This window comes from Drosophila suzukii, chromosome 2R (genome assembly GCF_043229965.1).
Source record: "Drosophila suzukii chromosome 2R, CBGP_Dsuzu_IsoJpt1.0, whole genome shotgun sequence".
NCBI classification, from domain to species: domain Eukaryota; kingdom Metazoa; phylum Arthropoda; class Insecta; order Diptera; family Drosophilidae; genus Drosophila; species Drosophila suzukii.
The window spans coordinates 14,340,126-14,360,103 of NC_092081.1; the positions used below are offsets into that span (position 1 = coordinate 14,340,126).

General features: G+C 38.4%; 3 protein-coding genes across 7 annotated transcripts in view; 2 read left to right on the plus strand and 1 right to left on the minus strand.

The window, feature by feature from the left end:
• LOC108009425 (cyclic nucleotide-gated channel beta-1) overlaps positions 1 to 19,978 on the minus strand; it is a 70,695-nt gene that overhangs the window by 41,595 nt on the left and 9,122 nt on the right. For all 5 annotated transcript variants that reach the window (XM_070995226.1, XM_070995227.1, XM_065863657.2 and 2 more), the window contains exon 2: positions 2,626 to 2,929. In XM_070995226.1, coding sequence (XP_070851327.1) covers positions 2,626 to 2,845 — 220 coding nt within the window. In that variant the 5' untranslated portion in view covers positions 2,846 to 2,929. The remainder of the gene's footprint in view (positions 1 to 2,625; positions 2,930 to 19,978) is intronic.
• On the plus strand, positions 10,378 to 11,004 carry LOC108009424 (uncharacterized). The gene is made up of 2 exons (XM_017073753.4): positions 10,378 to 10,520; positions 10,582 to 11,004. Exons 1-2 carry the CDS (start codon positions 10,470 to 10,472, stop codon positions 10,927 to 10,929), a joined length of 399 nt encoding a protein of 132 aa, XP_016929242.3. The 5' UTR covers positions 10,378 to 10,469; the 3' UTR covers positions 10,930 to 11,004.
• LOC108009422 (uncharacterized) lies at positions 11,887 to 12,605 on the plus strand. The gene is made up of 2 exons (XM_017073751.4): positions 11,887 to 12,047; positions 12,102 to 12,605. The coding sequence occupies exons 1-2, from the start codon at positions 12,003 to 12,005 to the stop codon at positions 12,549 to 12,551; spliced, it is 495 nt and encodes a 164-aa protein (XP_016929240.3). The 5' UTR covers positions 11,887 to 12,002; the 3' UTR covers positions 12,552 to 12,605.

The window sequence follows — 19,978 nt, forward strand, 5'->3', positions numbered from 1 at the left end:
TAAGCGTAGCTCGTGTTTGCCAATGACATATAGCCAAAATGTATGCTATAGATTTATTTACTCGCTCGTTCTATTTTATGCCGAATTTCGTGTGTAAGTCAAATTTAATTTACTGATGCCAGGGCCCCGAAACTTTGATCAAAGCTGTGCTGAAAATTGCCTTTGTCACACATAAAAATATATACGTATGTTCAGTTCAGGGGTGTGCTAGGGCAATGTACTAAAAATTGTCGAAAGCATTTGGGGGCTGTGGAAAAATATGGCAAAAGTTGCAGAAAACTTTTGATGCTCATGTTTTTATACCCATTAATCGAAGAGTAAGAGGGTGTACTAGATTCGTCGGAAAGTATGTAACAGGTTGAAGGAAGCGTTTCCGAACCTATAAGGTATATTTTTTATCAGGATCGATCCGTATTTATGCTGAGATCTCGGTAACTACATATAAAAGCTAATAAGTTAGGATTTGGAATGCAGATTCTTGAGATTCTTGCGCAGCCCTCACTAAAACCTGTCTAGCACCCACATTTTTTTATATTTTGTAAAAGTATAAATGAGATTTTGTTCTGATTACCAATACCCATCTAAATGCCTAAAATGGTTTAAATAGCTTCAAGCAAATAAAGTGTGCCATCTCGGAAACAGCCGATTTGCTGCATGCATATATCCATCTCTCTTGCACTTTTTTTAACTTAGTACCGGGTATCTAACAGTCTAAACCGTCGACTATAGCGTTCTTTCTTGTTTTTCGTTGTACTCTTCGGTTGGGCTCACTCTACATACTATGTAGCCTCCTTTTTTCCCCACTCCACTCCACGAAGGCGTTAAAGCGTGGGTGGATATTAAAGCCAAGTCCATAGAATAGGCGATAAATGTCGATTACATTTCAGGGCAATAAACAAGAGAACTTCCACTAAATGCCCGATGTGCTGCACAACAACAAGTGCCATTAAATGCATGGCAAAAACAGTGCTAAGTTTCATCGCTGACAAATTGAAGGCACTTTGCTAATGTCGTGGGAAAAGTCTGAATGCGACTAGCAAACAGAGGCGACCGAAATAAATCCAAGTTGCGAATCCTCTATCCGTAACGAGCCAAAGTGGCCCAAATGCGGATTTATGCCCCGCTCAATGATAAATTGAATTTCACTCAAAATTAACTGTAAGCCAGGGGGGAAAAACGCTTGCCACACATGTGCTGCGGCCTATAAAATGTGACAAGGAAACTAACGAAGGACTCGTCGCTCATGTGGCTTTGGCTAAAACAACACAAGCACACAAATCTGCCAACTGGCGACCGCAGCCTCCGAAGGAAGGAAATTAGGCCAGAACCCAGGCAGCTCTGCCACTTGGCCTGACAATTGCCTAAGCATATTTGTCATTTGATTGATTTATTCTGCAGGGCCAACAACAGCTGCCATTTCGTTGGCCAAGATGGCTTGTTATTTGTTTGTCTTTGTTTGGGCCGGGCCTTCTGCTAAGGCGCTTTTGTCAAATCAAATCTTCATCGCTTTCATTAGGCCCCAGATTTCCATAATTTAGCAGTGCCCAAGCACTAAGTCTACATTAAGTTGTAAGCCTGCTTGGATCGCCACGAAGAAGGAAGCCTTTGCTAACCAGCTAGAATCCAATAAAATCCCATTAAAATACTTTGAATTTCTAACAAATATCACCTAAAAGTCATAAGACTAAATAAATATCATATATCAGCTAAATTCCCTAACAACTTTAAACTAGCTCTCTACATTTTCTGCATTTATCTAGACCAAATATTGAACAATGCTTAAAAAGCCAATAAGTGCACAAAGCAAAAAACAAATTTAATATATACCTACATTTAAAATATAGTTTTATTTAAAGCACAAAGTGCTAAAGTTCAGAGAAATGTGGTTAGCATGTTTCTATTTTCAGCCTCGGAAAAGCATTGATAGTCACGTTTAATGTGCGACGATAAATAGAATAAATCCTATTATATTTAATACGAATATTAAGGCTATGTCCAACTAAAGTATGCAAAAAATTATCTTTTTCCTAATTTTAAAATTATAATTATAAGAATTATAGGATTTGTATTTGTTTGCTTATCAAGGACTTGAAAACAATACTTATCTGAATTAAAATCCGTTTAAAGAGCTAATGCGTTGAATTTAAACCATTCAAGTATGTCATTTTATTAAAAATCAATTGTAAATATATATTTTCTAAGCCTGATTTAAAATTTTCACATAGTTAATATTCCAAAAGGTTCGTTTTGTATTTGTAGAAAACACTTTATTATTTACTAAGTCTAGTTATATAATATAGACTGTTTCATATTTTATAGTCTTTGGTACTACAATCTAACCCTTTTTGCCCTCAGTGTATATGAGATGAATAGAACACTTCTAACGGCATGCGGGGGGCAGGGGTTCATTTGGGGGTTTCACAAAGGTCACAGAAGTGTTGCAGGTGGTGGTGGTGTTTGGTAACTGGTGGTGGGTCTACGTTTTGGTGACTTTACTTAACTGCAGTTTAGGTGCTAGATTCTCGCATTTAGAGGTCGGAGTTGGAGAGTTGAAGGGTTGGCGAACTGAGGAGTGGAGGGGTGGATGGGTGGAAATGGGTGGAAGGGTGGGTGGGAGTTACTCACCTGTTGAGTAGCGCGGCAGAGGCGCATCGCCGGTGGCGAGGCAGCCGCCATAGGAGAAGTGGTGACTGCTGGATCCGGTTCCCGAGACCACGGCTATTTCATCCAGCTCATGGCCGGGCGATGTGCCGGCGGATACCAGGCGGGTGGATGAGGTCGCCGAGTTGCCCTGCGAATTCTTGCGTCCACGTAGCGAGAGCACCAGCCTTTTGGCTGTGGACATGCCCCCGATTGTCGTTGCTTGGCCGCCGATCCCTGCTCACAGCTCCTCCTCCTCCTGCTCCTTCTCCTGATCCCGAATCTGATCCTGTAATGGCAATATAGAAGACAGAAAAAAAATGTTAAATGGAGATACGAAACTTTTTCAATATTCCCTTGGCGCTCGGCTGCGCCTTTGCTATTTATTTCGTTAATAATTTACAACAGAGCTTCAAAAGATATGATAATTTCTGCTCAGCAAGACGGAGGGCGACGGCTGGGAATTTTCATTTTCATGCTTTGCCAGCTCAGGAAAAGAACGCAGACGGGAAGCTTCTTAAATTATGCAAATGCTTGCAATCAGGGCCAGAGAAATGCCACAAAACAACACACAAAAAAGCAGAAGGGAGAAAAAGAACAACGCACAAAATGATTGCGACATGGTAAATATGAATGGGGATATTAGCATATGAAGGGGTTAGAGTAATGATACTGCGATTAATGGCTTAAGTAGGAAACTAAAATCCCTTGAAAAGAGCGTTTACCATAGATTTAAGCGGCAATCAAAAAATACACTAGAAAAAGTATACAGGCCAAGCGGTCCATCAACAAAATACTTGTTTAGTTTATGAGGATAGTAAATAAATTATAAATAAATAATAAACAAGAAGAAAAGTACACTTTAATGTTTTTCTTTTGGTATTTTTGGTATTTACAATTTTCTGATAAACATTTTTGTTGCACAAATGGGTCAAAAATTAGCTAATGAATCTGGATTCAATATGTTGTAGCTAAAAGCCGACTAAAAGCACTCAGTGCTCTATGACAGTTTTGGTTTATTTTCCAGATTTCAGCCCAAATCCTCTTAGCCAAAAAAAAACAGGCAAGAGCAAATGATAGACAAGAGCACAGGCGAACTCGAACCCCAATGCATACACACAGAAAACCAAAAAAACAAGACCCTTCCTTTGCCTTTGCCTTATCATTTTAATATTTAATAAGCATCGCGCTGAAGGGAAGTGCGAGAAACCCGAATGAAATGGGGGAAACTCCACTCAACAGCGACTCTAAATATTCAGTTGAGTGTAAACTTGATAAGTTGTCTTTCTGGCAAATGTACGGCATATGTTGGCTTCGCAGGGTGTCCTTGTGGACGCGGAATGGGTAATGCATATTATTCTATACCCATATTTACATATTACCCCGCTTTAAATGCCCGCGCCTGGCTTTAAACTCTTTTCGTAAATGCCTTTTGACTCTACGTCCATGTAATACCACATACATCCTATGCATAAAAATATAAAATAAAAAACTCAGTTACACACATTCAACTTTCCTTTTCGGATACGTGACGAATAACAAATTTGTGGGATTTTGCAGCATTTTGATTGAATGTTGTCGTCGCTGCGGGTAAAATCCCAGAGGAAATTGGGGCGGGGAATGGTGAACGAGATCCAAATACAAATATGATTTATGAGCCGCAGCCTGCAAGCCAATCGCATGTGGAGGGTACTAGCTGCAGATGCTGCACAAACACAAACGGGAAAAATCGGATATGGAGAGATGCTTAAGAGTTTGTGCTTGACTTAATTCACATCCGGTTCCCATACTCATATCCCATGCTTAGGGAAAGACGATAAAAAATATTGGCAAACACCAGGGAGCAGGTAGGAAAACATGTACCCAACACTCATGGGATCATACTTTTATTACTCGAGCACACCCTTAACTTTTTCCCTATTAAATCTAATCTAAATAATATAAATTCTCTTTTCAAAATTGGTTTGAAACGCACATCTATTCCCAGTATTATTGAAAAGGCGACAGAAATTATTAGGATAAGGTGGGAAAACTTCCTGGCATCTATCCAGTGTTCCGTTTTCCTTGGGCAAAGCCCAAAAGGCAATCAAGTGTTGCCAAAACCTACGTAAACATGAAAATTGCCTGGGAAACCCAAACTCAAAACTTTCGAATCCCCAAAAAGGAGGGAGAAAATTGTATGACAGGGAAAAAGAAGGAGAGTGTAGAAAAAGCTGATAGCTGGGGCAATTGTTTGCATTGTGCAAGTGTCAACAGCATTTGCAATTCCGTTGCAATTTTTAGCATCTTTCCGAGCTTTGGCTGCAAAGTAACCCAAAATGCGGAGTAAAAATTGCATTTCTGCCCCCTTTGGCGTCTCACGTGCCGCATTCTCTTTCTCGTTTGCTATGAAAATATGGTAATTCCCAGCTATCGAAGGTGGAAAACAATTTTCACACTATAGTATTCTCAATTCGCTTGCTCCCATTGCAATTTTAGCCAATATTGTTACAACCGCATCGGTTATGCATATAGACTTTATAAATATAAAATGTATATGCGAATAAATACAATTGGAAATGCATATATCAGCACAAAAAACGAATCCAATTTACGTGTCAAACTTGTTTTTGCCAAAGCCGACAACATTTAATGGCCTTTTGTGCGATTTGAGCAGCATCAGCTAGAAATACCAAGCTTTCGGTTTCAGCTAATTAATGCAAACCCCCTTTTGGAAAAATCGCCAAGAACCAGAACCCACTGGTCCCCCGTTCATTTGTCGGGATCACATTGCAGGAGACAAACAGCTTCGTGCATAAAAAATGAATCACCATCAATCCCGCGCTCAAAAAACATTTCCAGGATAAAGTGGAGGACTGGCTAACACAAAAAAAAAGGCTACTAATTAGAGGCAAGAGTCGCGATTCTGCGCCAAGAGAAAAAGGGAATTACTCTAGCACAAAAAAAGCTTGCCATCTAGAGCACAAAGCAGATACTGAAAGTGATTATACCCTCTCGGCAAGGGCATATTCCATCTGATTAAGCCAAGTGCACATTTGTCACACGAATGTGACAGCATCGAGGACGAAAAGGACGATGTGGGTGATGCGACGGAACCGCTGACAAGTTGCCATGGTCAAGTTGATGGAACGCGATCTGGCTCCACGCGAACGCTGACCACAATTGACGCCCCTAATTGCACACTTCCATGGGAAAATACAGATGGCGGGAAAAGCCATTCATAGTGAGAAAGCTCCATTTCACTGAAGCGCTAATTAAATGACTAAGCCTCTCAGGTGCGAGAAATATGAATGCTCTGCGTGCATTTGCAGAACTAATTTACCAGCTTTTGTGCTTGTTCTTGGAAGAAAATAATGTTAAAATAAAAATATCCGCTACTCACTCTTTAAAATTTGTTAAATCAACATGACCATTTTCGAATTCTATAGTCTAGAATTGAATGGAAAACATTGAAACCCATCTGCAAAACGTAATATATTCTCTCATTATATTAATACCACAGCGGATAAGCAAAATAATCAGGGAATTTCCTGTTTTACAATTTACAAATCAACCGAGATCAAATGAAGCCAAGCGGCAACATGTTGTGTAACACAACACGCAAGTATCAAAATTGGGGTTAAATAAAGTTGAAAATCGCTTTTAATGCATAAGTAAATAATGCTTGCCAATAATTCCCCATTTGCATTGGACTAGATTCTGTATTGCCCCGATTCTGTGTTCTGTATTGAACCGCCTGTCTGGGCTCTCGATATCCCATGTTCATCCCCATTTAAATGAAACCCCTTTTGTGCAATTATTTAAGCTTCGACTCGTTGCCGCATTTTCAATGCAAATTAATGCAACTGAACTCGATGCCCCTTTTACCGGACCACCAATGCCAGCGACCATTCCATTGGGATATTTTTTTATTTTTATTTGCGTGTTATTATTGCACTTTAATCTTATATCAATTTATTTTTTTTCCTCTCGTTGTTGGGTGCATTTTATTGTTGCAATTATCGACTGAAACCCTTGCTGCCGCAAAATGTATAATTGAGCAATTTAATACGACATTTAGCCATTTTCAATTGAGTATAATTTGGCATAGTTTCGTTGTTAGCAAAGTTTTCATTTGTGGCTGCTGAACTATTTAATTATGGCCAAGCTTTTGGTATTTTCCATAATTCTATTACTACAACATTTGGTTCGCCCCTCTTGCATAACTTGTACACTCCCTTTTTTAACCCCTTTGGCTTTCGACTAAAGCGCCACTAACAAAAACACGCAGTGCTAAATCCATGGAGCCACCTTTTCTTTGTGGACGCAGTGGATCTTCCCCTGCATCTTTGTAACCGGGCAAACGTGGTGCACGAACTGCAATTTATAACTGCACATACGTGAGCAGTAAGCCAGCGGCACCACCCTTTCAACCAACCGATTCCGCCCCTTTGAGTTGAGGGAACTTCAGTTTTATCTTCTGTCATAACAAGGTACTTTTTATCTTACTTAGGTACAGTGGAATCTTATTGGTGATAATAAAATGTTTAAATAAAGTTTAAGGGTATTTAAAATCAGTAATATACGCTTTAAAGTATATTCCTGTATGAAGTTGATGATGTCCTGGACACGCATTTACATACTACCTACGTAGTAGGCATCTTTTTTTGTACCCTAGCTATGAATAATAGTATCTTCCCATCTCTGGCTGAGGCCCTATGGCATATAAACATTTTGTTAGCTGCGCTTTAGCTCGTCGCAACGTTTCTGCCTTCGCCTTTGTGAAAGGTGCCCACATCCAGTTTTCCTGAAATTCCCCCTCTCACATCATTTATCCAACCCTTTGGCCCCAAACCAACACTGATGGCGCTACAGTTTTTGTGATTCGACAGAGCGCAAATAAACAAAAGGGTCGCGGCGCTTCGTGCGAAAAGCGGGAAAAAGGAAAAACTAAATGAAAATGAAAAACAACTTGGTGTAAAGAAAGGGGAACAGAAATGCCAGGCTTGTGTGTGGCTCCACATTCAGTTGCAGCTTCAGCTAAAGCTACAGCTTCAGAGGCAGTTATAGTTCTACACCGAACAAAATTGAACATGGTACGGTTTCTATATACGGTTTTATATAATATAATTAAACAGTAAAATTATACGCTTAAGCAAAGATAAAGAAATGATTGTCTATCTATATCAATACATACCCCCCAATTCTTTTGCTCAAAGACTTTATAAAATTTTCTCAGTGCAACTGCAGTTGTAGCTTTTGTTGCATCGGAGTCCTGCAACAAATTTGCTGGCACAGCAGGCGAAAATATGTGCCAGCACAGCAGCCACGAAGGAGTATAAAGCACTGAAATGGTGAGGTGGGGTGCAACCGGGAAAGAAGAGATTGTGGAAGGATATTTCACTTTATTGGCAAAGTCGAAGATGGAATGCGCTTAAAGTCGCTACCGGGATGCAGGAGGGGAAGAAGTGACAGCGACAAGTTATTGCCACGCCGGTATGCAACTGCGGCCGGTAACGTGGTTTATCCCCAACGAAACACAGAATTTAATCCTGGCCAAATGCCTTTCTGTCATATACATATGTGCTCAAAATTATAGCACAAAGGTGGCCTTGCAACCAGCAGGGTTTAATAGACCCATGTATGAGATAATATCATAATTAAATTTCCACAGCTGGTAGAGCCCATATATTTTGGAAATATTATTTGAGTTCGAGTGCCAAATTTAATTATTTATTTAACAGAACAGAATTATTTTGAAAATTTAAAGATAAAAAAACAACTATACTCACAAGAAAATAAGAATAAAAAATCGATTTATATAGATAAATAAAACTTTTACTGCTACTTATTCGACCACAGCTATATCCAAGGAAATTAACATTGGGAAAGTGCCAGCCAGGCACATTCATCAGCTACCTGTGCACCTCGGCAATCGTCAATCTTTCGGGCGTCCTTCGCTTCTGCCTTTGAGTGACTGACAGGCCCTCATACCAACCTGTAGGCCCCTTGTGCTTGGCTTTAATTAAGCGTCCCATTTGCCCAGAAATTGCATCTCCAGCAGGTACACACAATTCACTGAGGAAATATTTGCATTCCATGTATCCGGCACTCACAGTCTAAACGTTCGCGATGCTCGAGAAGCTTGGGGTTCGGGCTTGAGCTTGAGGTCGAGTTTAAGGTGGCTTCTGAGATGTCATAAGCAGAAGTCGGTTTTTCGACCCTCGAAAATTGCCGAGCTTAATTGGATGCAAAATTAACAGTTAAGGCATTTAGCGTTCCCAGCAAGATGACAGTAGGTGTGGCTAACTGTCATCACCACCGTCTGCCCCTGGTTAGCCAAAAACCACAGCTGCAGACAGGCAGCAGAATTTGTGCTTAAACCAAAATTCAGAAAGTTCCGTTTGGCTTTAGAATAAATAAAAACATTTAATTGAATTTATTTCCAAGCATATTTTTCTTTGTTTTAAATCGATAAAAAAGTATTTCGGACTAACTCAATTTTAAGAAATTGGTAACATAAATTTTAAAACAACACACAAAGCCCAAAAATAATTGTTTACGCTTTAGCAGTATCTGGTTCAATTAACAAATAATATTATCCTGAAATCGTTTCCATATCTAAAGTACAGACACAACCCATGTATTTTCATCCTTAACACTTGTCTCAACCTGATGCTTTGGCCTAATAGAGTTGCTTGTCAACAAGCTACAAGGGAAGTCCAGTAAAACGATTTTTAAATAAATTAAATTCAGAATATGCCTCTCAAATTCAATTAAGTTGAGTTGCAAGTGGGCGACATATATCTATCTCTAAATCCGAAACAGAACTCCCTCGAATGCTCTCTCTCGCTCTCATTGTGTGCTTATGACCGTTTTAGCTTCCTGCCCCTATCACTGTCTCTTTCTGAATGTCAAAACATGCGTGTCAAAACAATTGTCATTCATTTTGCCTGGGTTCTAGCTAGAAGTTGGCTTCGCTCCACTATTTTACCCCCTTGCAATTATGGCCCAGTGACATGTGTTAACAATCAACCCATCCCAACTCCCTCTGGCATCTGGTAGCATCCACCCTGTTTCGTTCAACATTTCCGCCAGATATTTTTACCCATTTCCTGCAGCCTTTCAGCTTGAAATCAATATGGGGAGAATGTGTGAGAGGTTAGTTCTGCCATCAACGCCTTGATTACTGCTGTCATATTATTTTCACACTTGAAATGCTGCTCGACTTGGCTCCTATATCATCGCCGTATGAATCGATCTGGCATCGACTCTTGGTCATTATCAGCGCTGGCCATTATGTGACACTTGGCTGTCACTTTACATGCTGCGAGTCCTTGCGCGGTCCCTCTCTAATATCCCGACATCCTTTCAGCTGTCAGCGCTTGGCCATTCCCTTTTGCCTTCATCGCTGTTGATGCCGCTCCAAGGATTTTGTAGTTTCCACACATAACGTTAAAATGTGTTTGAGAGAGAGCTAAACCCAGTACAGCACAAAACTCTTGACCAGAGATGGATCTTAGGTTTTTAAATCTAGTTTATTGGAAAAAAATGTGGATAATTTATTTATTTATTTATTTATATAATGCTAACAAGTAATTGAAAACTAAATGCTAACAGTGGTCATGAGCTATAGCAGCTATAGGCCTTCAGCAAAATGTGGATAATATTTTTATAGTTTAGTATATATTTAGTTTCAGTTTATTTGAAAAAACAGTTTCCTAAATTCTATTAAATACCTTGAAATATATATGTCTTGTTTTAGGGGGCCTTGCTTTAGAAATCTTCTACATAACTCCCACACATCATTTACAAACTCTGTACACTAACTACACACTACAAAATCGAGAATGCAGTTAATAAAATATGTAATTCTTTTGTTGGTTTTTTGCGGAGTCCTGGTAAGTAAATTGAAATAGTTGAATGGGTAATCGGTAATAACATAACAAACAAACCTACAAGATGCCGATAGAAATAGTTGCCAGAACAGTCGATTCGGAGAGGCAGTTTGAAAGGGCTTCGGCGATAACCATACGGCATATTCAGCGTAGTCCTCGAGTGCCGGTTCCTGAAATGCCCCTGGATTTTCAAACGAAGCATGCACCTTGTGATATGGACTCGAGGGGCAGACAGAGCTATATACATGCCTTCCCAAACCATTGCATTTGGGCCTACAACAATCGGTACTTGAGCGAGGGACACTTTCGCATCTACAAGACCTATCAGTTGGAAGCATTTTTCTTTGGCCAGTACTACGAGCGCCTAAAGCGTTACGAATTCGAACCACATGTCTACGATTACAACATGTAACAAGGACCATTAAAATAATATTTAGAAGCCCTCAGTTAAAAGAAAACCCTGTACAAGATTCAGTGAATAAATAATACGATTTTTCTGGTTCACAAGGTCTAAAGAATATATTTTAAAACAAGCTATTCAATAGAAAGTTCTTTTGTATAACATTTAATAAAAATGTGTGTTTTATAAAGCTATAAAAATGGTAATATTGACATAACATGCTGCATTTCAAATTTACGTTTTCTGTATATTTATTTTTAGCAGGCCTTGACTTTCCTAACATAGTTTTTAAAGCATACAAACAAATCACACGGATAACATCCTAAATTGACTATAGTAATTTTATATTTTATCTTATAACCATGATTTTAAAACTAAATTTAGTGATATTAACAATAATGACTCTAGTGTGTTCGGTAAGGAGGTGTTACGTGATTGATTCTGTAGTGACATACTTTTTTATAGCTTCCGTGTGGAAATTCCCGAGGCATCCCTCCCAGTGAAATGATTTCACCTCAGATTTCAAGTGACCTTTTGGCCAATCAGAATGGAACTCAGAAAAATAGCACTCTTACTGATGAAGCGGTGAAATCCACAGAATTAGCTGAATCAAAGACAGAACCTACAGAAATAATTTCGACCAGTCCGACGATCACAAGGCATATAGTTCGTGAAAAACGTGATGCAACAGTGCCATTCGACTTTCAAACCAGTCATTTACCTTGCGATGTGGACTTGGGTGCTGTCCAGAAGATCGTCACAGTATTACCCAACAACTGCGTTTGGGCGTTTAACAACAGATTCGTATCAGAGGAACACTATCGCATTTATAAAACCTATCAGCTGGAGGCCTTTATGTTCGGTCAGTACCATGAGCGCTTAAGGCGTTTCGAGATGGATCCGCATACCTGGGACTATGCGAGTGTAGTAACGTAGGAAACCAATATGATCGGTGTTCCATGAGTTTGTTGTCAATCGTCGAAGACTGTACAGAAATTTTAGTGTACTCCTAAAATTTAAAAAAACAAAAAACCTAAATTCATGAAAACAAATATTAGTATTTGGTAAATTAGTCTTCTGTGATCATGAAGACGCTTATAAATTGTCTGTTAATCTTTTTTATTGTCTTGGTAAGAATCTGTTTATATTTATCATATGATCTATTAACAAAAATAAATCCATAGTCTATATCGTCTAAGGGTTACTCAAGATCGCTAGCTGGCAAATTGGATGCTCAAAATGACACTGCTATTGCAAAGAAGTTAAACGTAACTGCCACTGATGTGAAGGTAAACGGTACTGAGCTGATGACTCTGGAAAAGTTGGAGCAACCAGAAAATCCCGTAGTCAATACCGCTATAAAGCATATTAAACGTGACAAAAGAGAACTGCTTGTAACGATGCCCTTTGACCAGCATACCATGCATTTGCCCTGCGACCTCGATCAACGTGGAAGACATAAGATTATTCCCTTAATGCCCAACCATTGCATCTGGGTGTGGAACAACAAATTCTCACATGTGGGATTCTACAGAGTGTTCAAGATCTATCAGTTGGAGGGTTTCTTTTTCGGGCAGTACTACGAGCGTTTGAAGCGCTACGAAATCGACCCCCACACTTGGGGATATGGCTAATGTGACATAACTTAATTATCAAGAAGCAAATAAATTTTCAAGTGTTTAAAGTAACCTTCGTGTTATCTGATATTTAGCTTCTAGTAATATCACAATTTTCATTTAAATATATTTTCAAAGCGGGAGGTTTTGTTATAACTAGCTTCTTTGATGCTTATCATTTGGAAACTTTTCCCTTTACAAGTCTATTTTCTGAGCATTTTCACCACATTTTGACAGGCAACGAAAACTGCGTTTAATGGAAGCGGAAATTTGATATTTTTGAAAAGCATTTTCACTGTTTGTGCTGGCAAAATAGGGAGAAATGTGCGTAGCAACTGCTGTTCAATTTCCCACGACTACAGGCAATGTGATGAACTTTTTGGATGCCTTTTTGAAATATGAAAACCCCCACAAACGTTCAAAATTGTGTCATTATGGCCACATTTATCCTTTCTCCATTTTAATTGCGGCCCCCGCAGTTTAGTCGGTAAAACATAATCAATCAATTTCATTCATTTGGGTGAAAGCAAATAAGGTGCAATGCCTTAAGTGAATTGGATGGCGTGTGTTTTTGTTTGGAACTGCGATTTTTATCTGCCAAATTCCTGGCCCGGATAACATTTGTGTGTAATTTGTAATTTTGCGGATCATCAATCAGCTGTCGTCAGCTGTCGAGCTGCGATTTGGTTCTGTGGATAAGGAAAATTAGAAGAAACCCGGGGTTCAGCTCTTGTTTCACTTTGATTTATCGATGACTTGGCAAAACAAAAAGTTTTCTTTTTAATTACGAACTCAGCAGGAACTCGCACTAAATTGAGTTTTTTATTGTCTTCCTGGATAATTAACAAATTTCCGCTTCCTACTTTGATAAAACTTTTATTGAACTACCAAAATAGGGAGAAAAATACATATAATATGTATATTTACCTGTTTTCTAGCTTTTATTTACAACAAATAAATTGAGTTTACAATGTTTAATGCCCCCTCCTTACCGTAAATTCCAAGTACATATTCACATGTTTTTTCTGTTTTCATTTTTCTAAATGAATTTAATTTCAAGTTGGCCACCCAAGCAGAAGTTTTATTTCCCCTCGGGTTAAGGAGACAACAAACTGGGCTTTTTTAAATTATTAATTAAAAATCAAGTGCTGGCCACAACAAAAACAAAACTCCAAGATGATGAAAATGGTCGGTGGGGAAAATGATGAATTCATTGTGCAAATATTTTGTATCATTAAAATTTTAAAGAATTTCATTTCCCTAGCTTACGTCAAGAGTTTCTATGCCGAGGAGCTTTTCTTCTCCGTTTCTGCTTTATGAACATAACAAAATGTTGCCCTGCTTTGCTTTCTGCCGTGGAGCTTTATTTATTTATTTCCGGAAACGTGCCCTTGAGATTAAAGTATTTCCCCCATCCATTTTGTCCCCCAAAAAGTGTTCGACCATCTGTATGTAAATCTGTATACAGTATATATATATATATATATGCAAAGGCAGATACATATCTCTATCTGTGCGTTGTTCATTTGTTCATTAGGTTCCTTTGCGCCGTCCTTCTCGGCTGCTTTTGCACATTTCTTGCGCGTGTCTGGGTGTTTGGTCCAAGTTGTTCAAAGTTTCCACACCCAGTCCAAATCCCACCCGGTCACGCCCCTTAAAAGTGTCCTAGGCGATGGTGGTTTGCTTTCCTCCACTCGTTACACTCAGGAAAATGTCCTCTAAGTCATAAATGATTATCTATGAACTGACTTTCAACCATGCTAGACCATATTTTTTGAAAAATAAGTATGCATTACACACTGGATCCTTAAGATATGATCTTAGATATGTTAATTTTATTTCTGTATTTATGTATAAAAAAGGCCCTATAAATAAGTATGCTTTATACAAAAAGATGCTAAAGATTTGATCTTACATAATTGGATTTCATTTATTCATAACATAAGCCCTATAAAATCCCGATCACGTTAAGAACACAACAGGTCACTAAAATTATGTATATCTGAAACAAAATTATTTTTACCTGCGAAATCCCACAACGTATATAATAAAATTGTTATTAAAAGTCATCAAATATTATTTTAGAAACCATTTTTAAAACTTTTAAAGATGACAGAACATAAGAGCAATGTTTTTTTTCCAAATATGAAAATAAATTGTTGAATAATTATTATAATTTAAAAAATATCTTATAAACAATAAAAATAAAATGGGAATTTTTGAACTAACAGGACGTACCATTTTAAATTTTAGAAATACAAAAAATAGTTTGAAGAATAAAGTAACTCACCAATTTTTAACAAGTTGTCCTAATATTGCCATACAATGGCTTTCCCTTATGTTTAAAGGGACATTTCAAGAATTTTTTTAAGTGCATCCCTCTGACCATTTGCGCGCCTCTAATGAAAACACAATAAAAATTTTGCGCTTTTCTGCCTTCCCAAGTGGCTGTGAAATTTTTGATGAGTTTGTCAGCTTGTGGGAATTTTGCCAATCGCCGACGTTCCTGCTGTCGCCGGACAAATACTTATTAAGTGAACTGTGCGCTCTTCACAATTTAGCTCAATGTAATTAAGCTTCTGCTCCTCGGGTGCGGAGGTCACAGACCGTATCCTGCTAAAAATTTCCTATTGCTATAATAATTATTCGATGATGGCAGAGCACACCCACTTTAGTCTATGACAATCTTCCAGTAATTCAATTAGTAAATTCCCTGCCTATCTGTGAGAAAAAGTCAATAAACAACTTCATCTTAGTCTAAAGTTTCCTCTGGCCAACAAAGTTTTCAAACTTTCTTCTTTCAGTTGATGGCCAATTAGTTGAGTCGAATAGCAAAAAGTTATCCAAAGAATTTGTGAAGGAATATGAATTTCAAACGCGCTATCCGACTATAAAATCAATCAGCTGGACTTTTTCATTGAGTATACCTATTTGAATGTATTTCCACCTGAAATCCAGTTCGCTAGTCCCAAATTCTTATTTTTTCCTCCGCTTTTGAAACTGACACGCTGCTTCTCTGAGGCGCAAATCTCATTTCCCTTGTGGCGGCAGAAGCCTCTGAAAAAATGTACCATCCTGCCGCCCTTTCCTCGTCCAATTTTTTTTTTTGGTTTTTTTTGGGTAACCCAATTTGATGGCCAGTGCCTCGCTGCTTTGGCTCACTGCTGACGTCACAGCTTCGCACCTCGCACAACTGGCTTTCTGTGTCACACACACTTGCAGAGGGGCGCACACGAACGCACACAGCCGGGGTCAAAATATTAGCAGTACATACTTATGTAGATGTACTTATAACCAAGAACATCGCAGGAAAATTCAAGACATTTTTAGAATCTCTTTGTAATGTTTCCAAAACATGGATATTATAAAAGCTCAATCATTCTTAAAGTATTATTATATATATGATCCAACATATTCCTTGACAACACCTCAACACCTCAATGATCTTAAATCGATTTTTTTTGGAGAATTAGGGATATATATAAACTACTTAAAGGGTTTGAAAAAATATAGAATCCTGCTAAATAAGATGTATTCTAATATTCCCAATATTTAAAAAAAAGTCTACCTCAATATTTTAATCATTTTCATTTTCGTTTTTTAAGAGATAACAATATCTTTATTTCTTATAAATAAGCTGACTATATCTTAAAATCCTTCCAGTAATTTGTAATCCAAATAGTACCTATTAAAACTATTATTTTGCTACTTATACGACCCCAATCGTTCTTACGCACACACAAAACCGCTGTACATTATGGCCAAAAAGTGGACGAAACAAAACATCGGAATGAGAGGCATAAAAAATGGTAACAAAATTACATACATCAAAGGTGTTTTTTTGTTTCTTTTTGAATATACGAGTGTGTGTATGGGGGCGTCAGAGTGGGCGGGGCAGTGGGGGGTTGGCATGTTGTTGTATAAGGGTTGCTGCGGGCCATGATGCTGTTGGCCCACTTCTGCTGTTGCTGCCACTGACCAATGGTCCATGTAATTTTTTGGCAACCATCTCCTCGCATATCAGCGCACTTGTGAACCTTTTTTGGAGATGGGTCATGAAATATGCGTCCCTCGCCCTGCGATTGCTTTTCCATGTTACCTTTCACAGGCCTCCTGCGCTCGTATCTCATTCACATTTATGATGAGTGTGCGGGCAACAGGAAAGAGGAGGGGGTTCTGTTTTTTCTGCCCAAATAAACTTGGCAAATATGCGGCCTTAGTTTAAAGCCAGAGCACGCGCCGATTGACATCATTAAGCCCAGCTAGTGGCGGCACTAAATCATGATTCCGGCCATCCAAAAAAAAAAATATGACAAAAAGTGAACGCACAACTAAATGAATGGCACACATGGGAAACCGTATACACAATGGCAGGCGGGGAAAATGTAAAGAGTTTTGATTTATGCAAACAGTTCACGGAGATAACAAAAAAGAGTTGTGCTGAAAATTACCCTGTTTAAAGGGGGAAATCCGGAGCTGGAATCTCAGTCTTGTAAACGAGAATTATGTAAATATATTGCTGCTTATATATTTAGAATGAAAAAAGCCAAGGCCAAGTTAGTTATTGGGTAGAAACTGAGGTAAGAACATGAAATCTTTAATCTAAATCAAACCTATGCCTGCTGAAATTAATAAATGTTATAAGGCCCAAACATATCGATCCGTATGCAAACGGAACTCAATCAAGTTGTAAAGTGCGTATCCGGAATTTATGCTCCCCCAGATGCTCTCTGATTTTTCGGGAATGGATCTATAAACAAGGCCAACCGGAGAGGCTGTAAAGTTGATAAAACCAAGCCCCAAAATACGTTTCCTAACCAGATGCTCCCCACACAAATTTGGTTGGATTGTGTGTGTGCGGTTCTTTCTTCTCGCCTTGTTTGCACTTGGTTATTGATAGTGCTTCAATCTGAGGAAATAATAAATAAATGAGCCTAACGTCACGGCTCATGTCGTTGGCCCACCTACACCCATCTACACCCACCTCACCAAACCCACCCACTCCGCCCACAAACACGCAAACACATGCACACTTAAACACACACGCACACACACTCCCCCAAACAGACTCATTCACTCACGACATTTCCTCCTCTGCTGCTGCTGCTGCTGTTTTCCATTTTCATTCTCTAGGCTTGTTCCCCCGTCAGTTTCTCAATTTCCCTGGGAGCTGCCAACATTTTTCACATCTCTGCTGTGCTTACACAGAAAAAAATAAGGATTATATGCTTGAAATTACAAAGCTTTAAGAAATATATCAAGAATAAATACTTATAAAGCTTATATAAGGGTATAGGTTTGGTTAATACATGTTTTTTCTGATGATCCTAACTATTGGGATTTCTCTAAAAAAGTTTTGACAACCTCAAGAAGAAAGAGTCTATAAATCAACCATATTTTAGGCACTTATGTACAGATATGATATAATAATATTTAATAGATCAAGTTAGATAGTTGCAATTTAAGCAAGGTTAGGTATTTATTTACTTATATAGGGTGTTTATATAGAAATATGCTATAATAATCCGTAATAGATCAAGTAAGATAGTTGCAATTTAAGCAAGAACTACAATTTGCTTAGGTATTTATTTATTTATATAGGGGATTTATATACAGATATGCTATAATAATCCTTAATATATCAAGTCACATAGTTGCAATTTAAGCAAGAACTACAATTTGTTTAGGTATTTATTTAAATATATATATATATATATATCATATAAAATATATTGTAAAGTCTTCGAAATTTCTCTTTTTCTTCAGCTTTCTCCGTGTACGTTTGTTTGCTGGCTCCCTCTTCTTCTTCTTCGTACGTGTATGTGACGTATACGCAACGTGTGCCATATTTTTACATGGCCGCCGGGCAACAACAACTGCGACAACGGGCCGCCTGCAACTGACAGGTCGCACTGCCTATGACGACTGCCATGGGCCAGCATTTCCTTCTCGGTTATTTAGCGCGCCTCGCAGCAGTGCGTCCACCGGTTCTTCCGCCTTTCTTCCTCTCAAAGAGCAAATTGTTTTCATAGCACATCCTTCGCCGCCCCCTGACATCTCAATTTGTTGGCATTGTTGTGCAGTTTGCTTCGCAGCTTACAAGTTTCTTATTGCAATGCAAATTAACATTTTTTTCAGAGCCCAAGCACACACGCACACAGTTACATGCGAAATTTCATTAACATTGCGTATACGCCCTGTCGGCCGCTCAGTCATTAAGTAATCTGTTTCATTGGAGGCTGCTGCCGAGGCACCTGTCCATAAAATGCATTAATCAACTGCCTGGCATGTTGGGGGAAATTAAGCATTGGCAAAAATTTCAACCGATGCAGCAGTACATACATACATATATATAACTCACACAAACCGGAAAATATTCACAAAGGAATGAGCTACGTAATGGCTTTTAACGACATTTATATAAATTAATCTTAAGGAGTGCAAAAGGAAAATGGGACATGAAAATGGAATGGAGCGAAAATGAGTAAATGGTTGTTAAGAAAGGGGAGCGGGCAACCCTTTAAATAGCTTTTAAAGTTCACCTTCAGTAATACCTGTCGGCACACCTATTTTATAATTCACAACGCAACGCCCGTTTGCATCAATTTCATCGTTGGCCTGTCAATTCGCTTTTTGGCATTTCAACTGCCGTTTTATCGTTTTGGGCACGAGTGTGTGTGTGCGGATCACAAAAAATATTTATTTCTATCAGCTAAAAGAAAACATATTCTGACATTTTAATATTTTGTTTTTATTATAGTGTCGCACACAGCCTCGCACACGCAGAGGCTTTTGAATATTTCAGACATATGTAATGCCCCAGCAGATACCCATCGATAACCGAGCTGCCCCTGTCAGTTTGCTCCAGCTGTCATTGCTTTTGAAAACTTTACGGCACTTGTGCGAATATTCGGTATTTTCATGCAAATATGTAGGTAAGGGTGGACCAAAATCTGTTAGCTAAACATGTCATGACTTAAATAAATATTTTTGGTACAAATTTGGTTTGGTTACCTGTTACCTTTACAATAAAAACCGTATAGATACTCAAACATTTAATCAAATAAGGTTTTTTAGAGTTATTTCTGTATTATATCTGTATATACCCTAATACCTCTTTAGGGTGGACCAATGTCTCTAAAATAAGCTTGAGAAAAACCTCTAACGAATTGTTAAATAACTACAGAAAATATTAGAAAATAGGGAACATTCTATTTAATTCTTATTTAAAAAAATAAGGTTTTATGATGCTCTATCTGTATTATAACTGTCTATGGGCCACAAAAGACACCCTAATGCTTGGTGGACCAATATCTCTGAACTAAGCTAAAGTAAACATTTAACGACTTGTTAAATTATTTAGGAAAACCTGTATTACCTTTAAAATAAGGAACATTCTAAAGGTACTCCAATATTCAATAAAATAAGGTTTTATGTTCCTCTAT